At 35.7% G+C, this 15,105-nt stretch overlaps 1 protein-coding gene across 2 annotated transcripts in view; it reads right to left on the bottom strand.

Annotated features, from left to right (window-relative positions):
• Positions 1-13,399: 13,399 nt before the first annotated feature.
• Positions 13,400-15,105, bottom strand: part of LOC149844991 (putative E3 ubiquitin-protein ligase RHB1A) — a 34,338-nt gene continuing 32,632 nt past the window's right edge. For both annotated transcript variants that reach the window (XM_089995415.1, XM_089995416.1), the window contains exon 5: positions 13,400-13,936. In XM_089995415.1, coding sequence (XP_089851541.1) covers positions 13,904-13,936 — 33 coding nt within the window. In that variant the 3' untranslated portion in view covers positions 13,400-13,903. The remainder of the gene's footprint in view (positions 13,937-15,105) is intronic.

Consider the following 15,105-nt stretch of genomic DNA (forward strand, 5'->3'; position numbering starts at 1 on the left):
CAAATTAATCATCTGTTACATAAAAAACACATCAAACAAAAAAAATCAAACAACTTCGTTCCCTATTACATGCACAATTCATTCTTACTTTATATAAATAATTTATTGTACTAAAAAAACAAGAATCAAACAACTACATTCCCTGTTATATATACACAATTCATTCTCTTCAAAAAATAAAAATCAAACTTCAACTTTCATTGCCCCAAGCGCAATGGTCGTCATCAGTTTTCATCCACAAGCGCAAGTGCATCATTTGGCTTAAACTCTCTATTGCCGCAAACTAACCTTCAACACAACATTAAACTAAATTAGTACTTGAACAAAAGAAACAACATATTAAAAAATATTATGTAAACTACAAAGAAGCATGTTATAGACTATTTTGTAAATACATCGAATACTCACACATTACTTTTAATTTATGTTTCTTCATGTTGTGGCGAAGCTTGTGATATACACTACACTTGTATGACACCACCTCCTTGTGTTTTGTTCTTCGTCTCTTCACTTTAAGACGCCATATTTTCTTAATTGGCACTGGTGGTAAGACATGAATAAGGGTGATGAGAGTAACATGTGGGACATTATTGACCATCAAATGAAATCGATAAGTATCATATGCAGTTCAATATGATTCAACTGTATAAAACTTGTTGCAGTAATCATATGAAAGATTGCTCTCATACAAAATGCATATGATGAGATGCTCGCAAAGAATTCTGCTAACCTGTCACTCTTCACAAGTGCATTGGATACTCTCAAGATCAATATAGTAGTCATGCTTTTGGTCACAGGCTTCATAACAATGGTGGAAGCAATGCACTACTACCATGCGTAGCTTTTGTGTTTATATCTGATGGTCTTTAATCTTTGTAATTACCTCATGCACCACAATGACAATCATTTTCTCATAAAATGTTATCAACATTAGACAAAGCTTCTTAATAAGTGGGATTAAGAGCTTGTCACGTATAGAAAAAATCCATTAATTAAAGCATTCTGCTACATTGAAAGTTAAGCATCTGTACCTTCTACTAAAAAAATGACAGTTAGCCCAATGTATCAGTTTTATCTTATCAACAACATATTTGTATGCTTCTTCACTTTGCTCACTAAAAATATAAAAATGACATTGTCGTCTCATGGGTACTTTGGAGACGCACTACCAATATATACTAAGCGGTGTACCAAATTTTTTCAAAAATTTCTCTGTTAGATGCTTCATGCAATATCCATAATGGCAATTACGCCATGTGCGAGAGACAACATACAAAAGCCCTTTGTGCTTATCTGAGATGACTATGAACTGCTATTTAACCTTCAACTTATCATCATTGTAAATATTTATTTGGTTATTTAAATGCCTTAAAAATCTTTTTCATGACTTTTTTGACTCTTTATCTAAATGCTACATAAAATATTTCACCAGAAACAATAATAGTGTGAGCAAACAACAAAATACTCATATATTTCTTTTTAGGAATGTGTCATCTACTATAAGAAATGAAGGGCATCATTTGACAAACCCATCGATGCATGGCCGAAAGGATAAGAACTTGCACACAAATCTATCGTTTGTATCAATCACAATGAACACTACCAATCTAGGGTTAGCTATCATCAAATGATAACAATAAGCGAGAATCATCCTGAAGGACTCTGCGAATGAACTATATTGCATCAACCTAATCAATTCATGTCCATGTCCATGTCCATGTCCATGTCCATGCCATGCTTGTTTATAAAAAACCTCTACACCTACATCGTAACTGAGGTTGTTCATGATTTTTCTTGAAATCATCTTCGGGTTATCGCGTAAATGTCTATGAATAACACATGAAATCTACTTCGAAGGTATGTTGTCTGCAACAAGGTTGCCCATTGATCAACCACATGTATACTCACTTTGATACCTCTTCACTTTAAAGAACATTGTTCTGTGCATATTTATGCAGTAGATTTTCTAAAGGCAATCTACCATTGTTCATATGTTCTTTTCGTACATACGAGAGTGACTCTGTTGCTGCAACTCTTCACAAATTTTGTTTTAAGGTTATTCCTAACTAAACAATCTCTCAAAAACTCGTAACGCTACTTAAATCCTCCCATTAATAACTGTTGGAACGGTAGGATGTTCGCCAAAGGAGTAAGCTCAACAACTGGTGGCTCAGATAGATGCACATTATCCACAATATTTTTATCATTCCATTCTTGTACATCACTTTCGACCATGTCTTGTGTAAATTTACTATCAATTAAGTAAATGTTGCTCATATATAACAATTTTTGAAAGGCAAGCTGGGGTTAGGCGGATGCTTACTAGAACAACATCTGCCCCATATGGCAAAGAAATTCGATTATGGGCCTTCAGTTTAACATAGGACCCATATACCACATGGGATACCACCTTGGTGGTTACTCCTATATAACATTGATTGTATATCATCGTTGTCCAAGAGATGTATCCATATATCTTGACTATCTAATTTTGGAGTACACTTATATCGAAGGATCATTAACTCTTTCATATATATGATTTTATGAGACATTAATGCTATAATTTTTTTTTAGTTGTTTTTAGACACCATTATAGATCTCCAAAGGGGTTACTCAATGCTACGGTTATTTACAAATACCATTTCAGTAGCCATCAATAAACTATAATACCCCACATAACAAACCCCTATTCAATGCTTGTACATAGTGAACCCTAACACAAATCAAACATGATAAATATTGACAAAATCACCAAATATTGATACGCAACAAATAAAAATAAGTAATTATATGCACATTTATATGGGATGAAAAAACAAATCGAGGAAACTAAATGCAAATCGATGAGAGATTTTCACAAAGTCGCCCCCTGCCAGAATATTTGCTTAAATTTGTCAGAATATTGCTGAAACGTCATCGAAAGATCACTGAAAGGATTGGTGACCACCAGTTGGAGACCATAAGAACACTAGATGTTGCGAAAATAGGGCATCTGAATGAAAAAAAAAGGATTGCGAAACGAATATCATTTATATGAAATAGAATTTTACAAGAAAGATAATTTTGCAATACTGGTGGGATTAGAATAAGAGATTTCATAATATCTAACTTTCTTAAATATTTTAGAATTTTGCAATACTTCATGCAATACTCATCAATAATTTCGTAATTATCAGACTTTCGTAAATTTTATGATTTTCACAGGTTTTTGTGTGAAACTTGTCATGAGTTTCATAAATTGTTTGAAAATTTTGCAAACTTTTTTGAAAATTTGCAACCTCATATGTAATTTTGTTGAAAAGTTTTGTGGGTCTATTACTTTAGCGTTATGACGTGCAAAAATCTAAAATTCACACCTACGAAAGGTAAAAGCGATAAAAAAGATCAAGAACGTGTGATATTGTTCATTGAGTAGATTTCTTAAATTGTGAGGCATTTTAAAAAACACGTCATTTTGATCATACAATACATTCATTTTTTCAAAAAAAAAAAAGTTAGACAGCTAACTTTTAGGCACAATACTGAGAATGGCTGCAAATTAAAAATATGACAAATTTGACCAAATAGTTTTTTTTTACTGACATGAAAAGATCAGGTAACTTGATTAAAAAAATCAGGCTGACATGTATGTTCTCACCTGAGAAAACAAAGTGCAGGACCACTAAGCAAGCAGTTTTGATCAAGGTGCTTGATTTTTTAGGAGACAGAAGGGCAAAAATGTCAAAAAAGTTAATTGCCTATAATATATATATATATATATTAGATTAAGCATTTTACCAATTTATTTTTTGAGCTATAAAAATCAATGGTTTATATTGCAGTAAAATATGAAATAAAAATACCAACGAGGTGGTATTCCATGTGGTAAGCGGGTCCTGTGTCAAGCTGAAGGCCCAGGATCGTATCCCTCTGTCACATGGGGGTGACTGTTGTTCTGGTAGGGGTCAGCGTAACCCAAGCTTGCCTTTCAAAAAAAAAATTAAATAAAAATAATATTTTCTCATTAAATTCATGCAATCCGAAGTGTGGTTTTCAGTAAAAAAAAGAAACATACAAACTATAAACACGCCCACAGCATCGTGTTAAGGAAAACACACCTGCAACAATATTTTTTTAGAAGTATTTAGAACGTTAAGAGTAACTAATTTTTTATAAAATAAATAAATAAATAAGTAATATATATATATATATATATATATATATATATATATATATATATATATATATATACCGTATTGAGGTAACTTTAAAGCGTTAAAGTTGGTAGGTACAACTTTAAAAGTGGTGTTCTTCAAAATTATGCCATTTACGTTTTGGGGTAAAATATTATATTCAAAATTTGTAATTGAAAATGATTAAATTAACCGTTACTATTTTTTTAATCTCGTTTGATTTTGACCCTTCAAAACAAGTGACCCAATTTACCCCTAGAGTTTTCCAAAAATGCCAACAATTTGAAAGTAATTTTTAACTTATCAGGTCCATAATAAAAAAGGGTGTAGGAAATAACATTCACAAGCCATCACGGTACACTAAACTAGAAATGGGGCCTTCAGTGAACAAGTTTTGGTTACCCATGTGGTCAGCGGGGTCCTATGTTAAGCTGAAGACTCAGGATCCAATCCTGCTGGCACATGGGTGGTGCTGCTGCTTTATCAAGGTTGGAGAAAGTAAGGCTGGGTGGTCATGTCCTTAACTCGGAGTTTTATCTCACTGGGAGGTGTGGCCATTAACTGACCCGATTCATGGTGAGGGTTTTCCTTCGTCATAAAAAAAAAAAAAATCATACGGCACTTGGTGCAATGAACCATGAGCAATGTTATATATAATGTTGTCTGAATCCAGGTTACCAGAAACACTATAAGAGGATGGGAAATGTGTTTTTTCGGAAACCGTTTCCGAAACAAGAAACACCACGTTTATGAGAAATGTGTTTCCCTTATGAGTTTCTCACTCTAATGGAAACACATTTCCTATATTTGAAAAACTTGTTTTCCATGTGTTTTTCACACATTTCTCATGTGTTTTTCAAGGGTAAGGCTTTTCTTTTTGTTAAACGTTTCCTACTTGTTTCCCAATTTGTTTTTCATTTCACATGCACCTGAAAAACTTCATTTTTTCATTTTCATTTTCCAAATCTTTCATGTTTTCGCTTCCCTTTCTAGCAACCTTGGTCGGAATGAAATCGTATATTCATGAATCCGTTATCCCTAAGTATTCCTTCAATTTGTCTATTTTTTTTTAAGTTTGTAGGTAATGGGTTATCTACAAAAATTTAATCCCACAATGAAGGTTTTTTAGAAAACTCGTCCTTATATGAAAAGGTGGTGCCTTAAAAGGTAAGGCTCTCAAGGGCATTAGATCTTGCATCACTTTATTCTTGAATCTTGGATCTTGATCTTGATCTTGATCTTGGCCTTGGATGTTGGATATTGAACCTTGGTTTAGGTGTTCGACTTATCTTTTTAGTACTTGGGATGGATCTAATCCTTAAGTCTAAAATCGATCATTGATCAAGCCTTAAAACTGTTATTAACTTTGCATTAAACATATTCAAATCTCATCCGGATCCGTTAGACCATACCTAACGCTTTTACATAGGACTTTAATGGTCTTAATAATCTAGAAATTGCCCTTTATTTGACTCGATCAAGGTCGAAATTGACCTTGCTAGGGGCATTCCTCTCCATGTATTAGTGTCCCGCTTTGCATAACGCCTGAGCCTTTATGGCTGGCCATTTTAGCCAGCCAAGGCCCTTTATTCCTGGATGTTTGGACCCATTTAGCCTTTATGGGTGGCCTTGGGTTGGGGCCTATATAAACCCAATCATTTTTAAGTTTTCTCATCCCATCCTGCTTTCTCCTCTCCTCTTTACGAACTCTGCTCTCTTCTCTTTTTTGGGTTTTTCAATATTTCAGTTTAGATCTTTATCCAGGATCCAAATTCAGTTACTGTTTGAATCCTTATCAAAGATCCAGATCTTGTTGTTATTCAAATCCCTATCTAGGATCCAAATCTATTTACAGTTCAGATTTAGATCCAGTTTGAATTCAGATCTAAATTCAGATTAGATCTAAATTCAAATCTAGATCCAGTTTAGATTCAGATCCAATTGTTGTTCAAATCCAGATTTAGTTTAGATCTATATCCAGTTTGAATCCAGATCTAAGATTCGTATCCAATTATTGTTCAAATTCATATTTAGATCCAAATTCAATTTAGATCTAGATTTAGTTGATGTTTGAATCCATATTCAATTCAGATCCAGATTCAGTTTATATCCATATTCAAATTCAGCTGCTATGCAGACTCGATTGCTATTTTGACCCATTACTTTGCATTTTAGATCTATACTTATATCCAAACTCAAGATTCATACCAAATTTGAACATAGATCTTTCTATCATAATCAAGAGGTTGTTCAAGGTGGTTCGTGTCGAGGTTATTAGTCTCACCTAGTGCAGGGCATGAACTGACTTTTTACGAGTAGGTGAAAGCTCAGTTATATCCTGTGAGTATAGTTGCATGAGTACCCATTGCACCGAGGACTTGATCCTAACTGAGGTAACTATCACTTGAAAGATAGTGCGTTTAGGCATGCCTCCGAGCTCACTTGTTCAATCTCAGTTGCCTGACTTACTAATTAAGGTAAAATTTTGAAAATCTTTCACATATTCTCTTGAAAATCAGTTGAATCTATTTTTTTAATTATAATTATAATATTTATTGGTTATTTGATTTGTTAGGCATTAAATGCACATTTTAGAGTTTGATTGACCTTATGATGAGTCATCATTTACTTTATTTATGTATTTTTACAATTTTTTTTAATATTATTCTATATGAATTTAAATGTTTGTCATTGTTGTCAGTGCTGATGTTCACTCTATTTAAATTCTTCCGGACAGAAGCTTTTTTTTTGTCGTTGGTAATCCAAATTAAACCTTAGTGTGCAATTGATTTTTTTTTGTTTTTTGAAAGACAAGCTGGAGTTAGGTGGACCCCTATCAGAACAACAGTCACCCCATGTGGCAGAGGGATTCGATCCTAGGCCTTCAGCTTGGCACATGACCCCACTTAGCACATGGGAGACCCCACTTCCCACATGAGATACCACCTCGGTGGTTAGCGTTTGAATTTGGTCATGCTTCACCTGATTCCCTACGCATGAAGTCTAAAGAAAGTTTGGGAGTAACGAAAACCTGCCCACTAAAAAACATGCCAAGCCTACCTACTAGTGGTGCAGTTACAATTTCTGGCTAAGATTTCAGCCAATTCCGGTAGAATCCGAACAAGCTAAGTACTTTTTGGCTTACTACATGTTAACATCTTTCCAATGGTGGTTTCGGATCAACGATCAGAGATACTTCACAACACAGCCCGCCATACTCAAGCCCTGCATAGTTACAAAGATATGGTTTTCCGGCTCACTTTGTCATTGTTTTCCGATGTCGTCAGACAACCTAAGGTGATGCGCAAACTATCTTTGGCATCCCTACCACACCGTGAGCCCACAACCTCCGGGCGCTCGTTCAATCAACCGGCATACCCATGTGAAGGGAAGCGGATCAGGTCATGCTGAACATGAGCGTTTTTGCTCATGCCCCCATGTGAAGTGGTGCATTTGATCGCATGTATACGTGGGTCTAGGTTTAAGTGGGTAGGTTTGACATGTTTTTAGTGGGCAGATTTTCATTCCTCCAAAGTTTAGAGGTTTTGAAAATATATATATATAATAATAATAATAATAATAATAACTATGAGAAACCATTGTTTTGCTATAATACCTTAAGCCGACCCACTAGCCAGTGTTTATAAAGTTTGGAGTTTGTGAACTAGGTGGTAGTAGTCACTAAAAAAAAAAAATCTTCTTATTTGTTGTAGTAGTATTATAGTAATAAAAACTTTTGAAATCATTAAGTGGCTGTTTTCCATCTAACGCCCATTTCATTCTGAAATTAATGGGATAAAAAAAAAATTGGCTTCATAAGTCATCATTGCCATAGAGATATGCTTATGAAGCCCCGTGGCCTATGCTATGTGGGACCAACAGTATTTTTTGGAACCAACCATAAAGTAAGTTGTCCTTGGTACATGGCCCGTGACCTATGTGGGACCTACAATATTTTTTTTGGAAAATATATCAGGAACCAACAATATGAGCCTCTTGAATGTCTTGGCCCCACTGAAGCAACTCTAAATTTTCAAATATAAAAGAGCAATAATAGCAAAAGGTAAGCTAGATCATTGTCCCCTTAATGACCCACCATGGTTAATTATGCTTTCCACAAAGAATTTAAGATGGGAAACAAGCCAAGTTTCTCAAGAAAAGCTTTAGGTTCTGCTTGGTGAGGTATCTTTTCAATGTTGCTCAAATAAACTGAGATTAATTCATTATAGTTCCGTTAGCTCATAAAATCTAACATTGGCTGATAATCTTACTGTGCATTAACAATATTTACAAATACTTAGTGATATCTTCTTCTTTTTTTTCATGAGGAAATACCCTTGCCAAGAACCGGGCCACTTGATGGATTGATGATATGGATTGAGACTTACAGAACAGTAAAAAAAAAAAACACCAAGTTTCCGATTAATGTTTTTGTAAAGTTTGCATGGGTTTGTAATTATTATTTCCAATTTTTCTTCAGATCTTCTTGAGTTAAGCCTTGGGGTGGGACCAGATGTTCAAACTCACACTAATCTGGCCAAACTTCAAAACGTTCATGCAAAATAGTCTAAAACATGAGGGACACATGAGAGAGAAAGAGAGACTCTTTGAGAATGTCCGTAGCTTTGAGAGGTGGGCCATGTAAGGCAGGGTGGTCATGGGGCCGCACCCGGGGTTTTCCTCGGTTCGGTGAGGGTTCCTCGTCGTAAAAAAATAATAATTCATAAACATACCCTACATAACAAGTCCTTACCTAATGATAAGAGTCTTATGTGGCATAAGGAGTCTTACATGACACTAGACTTCTCAAAAATGTACTGCAATATTCGGTTAAAAAAATTAAAATTTCACAATAACTCAATTAATAAAACTACCCAAACTAGTCAGAGACCAACTTGGACAGAAATGTACTCAAACTAATGATAAGCATTCTAGAATAACTATTAATGGCCTCAAGTCAAGCTTTGTTCCTTTTAATGGAAGGGAGGATACCACATTATTTGCTTCCACCATTTTTTATTGTCAAGCTGGTTAAGGATAAACTATTATCAAAAATTAATTCTTGGGTTGGGTTCAATCTGACCATCGTGGGAAGGGTAACACTTGTGAAACATGTCCTCACTACCTATCTTCTCCATTTTGTATAAATATTTCCCATCCCAAACAAAACTAGAAAAATAATTAATACATATAGCTTTTCAAATTTTTATTTAGTCTGGTAAAGTGCAAAAGAATACAACTCATTTGGTTTCTTGAGACATCTTTACTCGAACCAAAGAAGAGGGTGGTTTGAGAATTCGCGAAGTTGAAAGATGGAACAAGGCCTTACTAATCAAATGACTATGATTAATCTTAACCATTTGACCAACCATGGGTGGATGTTATCAAGCACAAATATGACTGGCTATGGGAATGGAGTGGTGGTTCAAAATGGGTTGGAAGATCCGGTATTTGGAAAGAGTTGATGAAGTTTATTCCTAATCTTGTTGAAGCAATTTTCATGTTAATGGGTGATGGTACCAAAACCAGATTTTGGAAGGATGGTTGGCATCCAGATGAATATTTGAAAGACCTCTATCCCACCCTTTATTGGGCCTCTCAGGATAAAGAAGAACCAATTTTCTTCTTTTGGAACCAACAACATGGTTGAAAAATTCAATTAAGGAAAAATCCCTCCCCCCAAAGTCTTTAAAGAATGGATGTGTCTAATGAGGAGATTGTCTACATTAAGGCCTCAAGACTCATTGGATTCCTTGTGTTGGAAGCACTCCCACAATGACGAATTTACCATTGCCTCTTGCTATCGGATGCTTGTGCACCCAACCATGCATTGGCTGCCTTATAAGGCATCATGGGATTTCGCTTTTCCCATTTGAAGATCCTTCAATGCTTGGCTGATTCTTCACAATCGGTTGCTTACCCACCGAGTGCTCAAATACAGAGGAATTTGTATTACAAGCATGTAAATTCTTGGTAGAAGGGGAGAGGATTCAACAATTCATTTATTTTGGGAATGTGAATTCACAAGAGAATGCTTCAAGCTGGTTTGACATGTCTCAATGGAATGTCCCAACCAACCTTAGAGATGTGCTCATAGCTTTGCATCTCCAACCTAAGGGGCAAACATTTATCTTTGCTTGGTGATGCTTCTTGCTTCTCCTATGGCACCTCATATGGCTGCAATGCAATCACCTAGTACATTTTGAGGGCTGCCATCATCACTTTTTCATCGTGAAGGCCGCTCTTTGCGAACTTCTTCGATGTAGATTCAAATGGGGAGACTTGAATGTATCGTTTTTACAGGACCTTCGGTCCTCTTAATGTTTGTTTAGTGACTTCTCATCACTTCGTGATGTAATTCTTTCGATCAGAATTAAATCCATGAATATTTTTCCTTCAAAAAAAACACAAGACTTTTAACATTAAGCTCACAAAAGGTTCAAGCTCAGTTCATTGATTTTCAAACAAAACTTGAACATCCCAAGATCGGGTTGGACTGAAGACTGGCTTTCATACACCTCTATAAAAGGAACAAAACTTGAGAGAAAACTGGCTACAGAGATCCTTAATATTAAAAAATGTTACCATGGTGCAGAGTACAAAGAATTAAATTTATGGTGTGTTTACTTGGGCCCAAATAAGAATTATTCTCCAACAATTGCGAGAATGATTCAAACAAGCTCCATTTTCTAAAGTGCAAGCAAACATGAGAAAATAAGGCGATGAGATTCGAAATCACGTTAGTGTTAATTTACTAACAAAACGTGAGATTCAGAGCCACATTATATTGACCTTGTGATTTTGAATCACGTTTAAAAATGCAGGCAAACGTGCTCTTAATTCTTCAAGTATGAATGATCTCATAGATTGTGACAAGAGATTGAAAGAAAACACTCTTTTAGTTTATGTGCAATCCTAGCAAAAGTTTTAGGATGTATCATGTTTTTGTGGTTAACAATGGTCATCTAATACATACAGTTTCCATTTCTCTCAAAACAAAAAAATACATACAGTTTCCATTATGAAGCTGATAAACAGTGGCCTGTTGGCTCAAAATCTTAAAGGGGCAAATTTTCTGTTGGATATTAAGGAAATTCAACAGGCTGAGATTGACAGATGCCAACCTCATCTCTTATTAGGTTAAGACCTAACTTGGTTGGGTCATGAAAAGATTCTTGATAGAGGATAGCAAAAGGACAAACTTCAACCTAGTACTACTGACATTGTCTTGAAATAACTTTTAACTATTTGGATCTTGAAGAGGGATATCAACCATAGGGAGCCAGGAAGTGCTCTCCATTTAAAAGAATGGGGTGGCAGGTGCAGAGAAGCGTTGGAGTAGAGGCTAAGATCTATTTAAAAATCAGTTTTGGAATAGATTTTTTTTAAAAAAAAAGATCATCTAAAATGTAAAAATAAGAATAGTAGTAGCTTGAAGAGATGATAATAGAGCAGAAAATACAGAATGTGAAGCTTGTCAGATGCAGTTGAACTTTTACAGTTAGGTAAGAAGCTTTGCCAATAGGAAATTAGGAATTTACAACTCATTTTCAGAGTTCATCAAATACGGACTACAAATGACTAGAAATTTAACAATTTCATCTCATAAAGCAGATGCTCATCAGTAAATGTAATGAATGTCTGGCTTGATTTGGATGTAGGTTTTATTGAATCCAACTAAATAGGATATTTTTCTAATCAGATTCAGATGGGAAAAGTAAAACCAAATCTGGATCTGACTAGTTGGCCAATCATATACAATACTAATTATGCTTGCAGTAATCAGATTTGGATATCTGTCAGGTTTCAGATTCAGATTCAGATGTAAGACTCCATGCCGATCCGAATCCAATTGTTAATTGGATGCTCTTTACTGAATCTGACTAAATGGATTCAGATGTGGTCGCACAACTGACACAGATCCAAACCATTGACATCCCTACTCATCAGGATAATCAAATTAGACTGTATCAAACGAGCTCTCTCCTAATTAACTGATTTAATTGAACTTTGAAGTCTAAGCCAAATCTTGTACAGGTTAGTTCCTTTGGGCTTTGTGTTACATCATCAAACAACCACCATTAACATGACAATTTTGCTTTTAAGATGCACCTTTCATTTATTTATTTCCATACTCCTCCACAATGCTTCATACTTCATGCTTTTTCCACTTCTATTTTACACTCGCTTCATGCATCGCTTCTTGTACGTGTTTCCAATTCTGCTATGGTTGTGTGTTCGGGCCGAACACTCATCCTAGTGTCCACCCTTTTAAAAAGTGTGGCAGAGGGGGGGCAGAACACCGTACGCAGCACCAAACACTGGATCTGCTTGGCACTGTTCTGACCTAAGACCAACCAAGACATCATCACTCAAAATTCTTTTTTTTGCTATAACTCACAGGCAACACCAGAAAAAGGTACCGAAGGTGTTGCACAAGTTAAAGCACAATATAATGCAAACATGTGGATCAAACCATAGCTTAGAGCTTCATCACATAATATTGCAAATCGTAGGTGTACACTTTCAGCTCGGATTGGCTTGGGGAAGGCAACTTTTACCTTCGTACAGGGCTCTAACTATCATATAAACATATGTGAGTTCTTTTAGGTGGTCACTGCTTCAGTCAACCCTCAGGAACAGAACCCGAAGGCAATTTATACCTACTTGAGCCGAGTCTCCTAAGGGCCAAAGTCCCCCAGTTAACTGGGTAAAGCAGGGCTTCACACTACAGTTAACCAAGCATTTTGTGCAGCTTTATGCAGAACACGTAAACCATGAGTTGTTTCCGCTGGCCTCACCACAGAAACGCAAACATGGACTCTCTTCCGTCGTGGAAAGAGAGCCCCGAATCAATGCCAATGTCAATGCAAAATATACAGCACTTTTGTTGCTGCAAAATGCAAGGAAACATGACACTATGAAAATGTGGAAAACATGGGAAGAAACAAGGCATTCTGTGGGACATTCCAAAAATGATATTTAAAACCAGATGGCCCTTGGCCCACCAGTTGATGCAACGAAGACGTTTTTCCATAATAAGATGTGTTGGAGCTGGCTAACTATGACCATTTATCTCAAGGCCAATAATGATAACAGCAACAGTAACAGCAGTAGTAGTAGCAGAAATTACAGCATTTGGAAACTTTCCTGATCAGTTCCTGGGAAACGAGCGCTAGCTCAGGATGATAATTTTGCATCAAAACCAAAAAAAAATCACACGTTGCTTCTATAACAAACTTCTATTATCACCCTATATGTCTTTACATCAATTGATTAGAGAGGGGGGAAAAATCCAACAATTTACAAATCAATGCAGTATTAGTATCAAGCTGATCCCATTCACAAGCTATACAAGAGAGAGAGAGAGAGAGAGAGAAAGAGAGAGAGAGAGAGAGAGAGAGTTGAAACAACACAACACACAAACCTTGGCTCCAAGCAAGCAACCTTCATGCACCTGTCCGCCTTCATCAGTAGGTGAGAAAGCCGCAAGCCCGAAAATTATCACATGACACTATTGCAAAAGAGAAGACCTACTTTCTAGAGGAAGATGTGCCTGAGTGTATTTAGACTGAATTGAGAATGGAACTTCAGCTACGTCGGACACTTAAATTCAAAATGTTGTACCATTGCCTCAGCTGCAACAGATGATAACCACAAGTACCTTCCTACATCTGCATCTGGCTGAAGGCATCGATGTTTCTCTGTTGTGACTGTAATAATACCAACTTCTAGAAGTTGCCTTGCTCCTTGAACATCATTGCCTGGCATCAGAAGCAGTTTAAATAGGTAAATAAGAGAAAGGAGATGACAGACATGTGAACAGTGTTCTGATCAAACTCAAGCTACTTATAAATTCTTGGATATAGATCATAATTGTGAGATTTAATGCCATCATTACATTTTCCCAAGTTCATGACGTAAGCATCATGACAACAGAATTGAAAATGAAGATGAAACTTTTAATTTGGGCAAGCAAACTGATTAAGAAACATTTTTATGCCCTCAAAGCCGACCACTTTTTCAATATTCAATAAACTGGAAGCAGATCCTCATGTAGAAAGCTGTAGCACAAATCTTAAGCTCACTTGGAATTGTCACGTCAGCAGCGTATGCTTATGTATATGATAAATATCTTGAGGTTGTTATGCAACAATATAATCAACAAGCAAAATTTATAAAAAGATGGACTTTAGGATTTTTCTAAATCCAATAAGTCGCATAGAGTCACTAGTGGCAGTTACAAAGATGAGCAGATGTATGCAAACGATATGATTTATGTAATGAAATGTAAGCCTTCAACAAAAACACAAATGCTCACAACAAGTGTCCATTAAAGACACATTAACCACAACCCACAAAAGGGCACAAATGAGAAGACTCAAGAGTAAAAAAAATAATCTTTATTTAATTCACATAAAATGCTTAAAAAGCATTGATACAATAAAGATAATGACCCCTATTTATTCACATAGGATGGAGGAAGAAATGGGCTTTGAACGGACTCAAATAGAGTTGTTAGAGCTAGTCCAATGGCTCTGTTTGTAGTCCAACGACTCTTAAACTAGTCAACAACAATGTGTTGACTAGTTTAAGTCTAGTTCAAAATGAACTACACAAACTAAAAAGAGAAAATAAATAAATAAAAGAAAAAAAATATGTACACATAGTATATATATATATATATATTGCATATATATCATATGTATAACTATATATATACACTTTTTAACACTTCCCCTCAAACTTGCAGTACAATGATTGAAAGTTTGTCTAAGAGTAAATGAAATTTGGGAACAGCGAGAGGTTCGGTGAAGAAATCTGCTAATTGGTATTCTGATGTAACGCAGATCAATAGTCCCATGTAGATACTCATGTCTGGCGTAGTGACAATCCATTTCGGTATGTTTGGTGCGTTCATAAAATGTTCAGT

This window comes from Nuphar pumila, chromosome 2 (genome assembly GCF_984573655.1).
Source record: "Nuphar pumila chromosome 2, dmNupPumi1.hap1.1, whole genome shotgun sequence".
Lineage (NCBI taxonomy): Eukaryota > Viridiplantae > Streptophyta > Magnoliopsida > Nymphaeales > Nymphaeaceae > Nuphar > Nuphar pumila.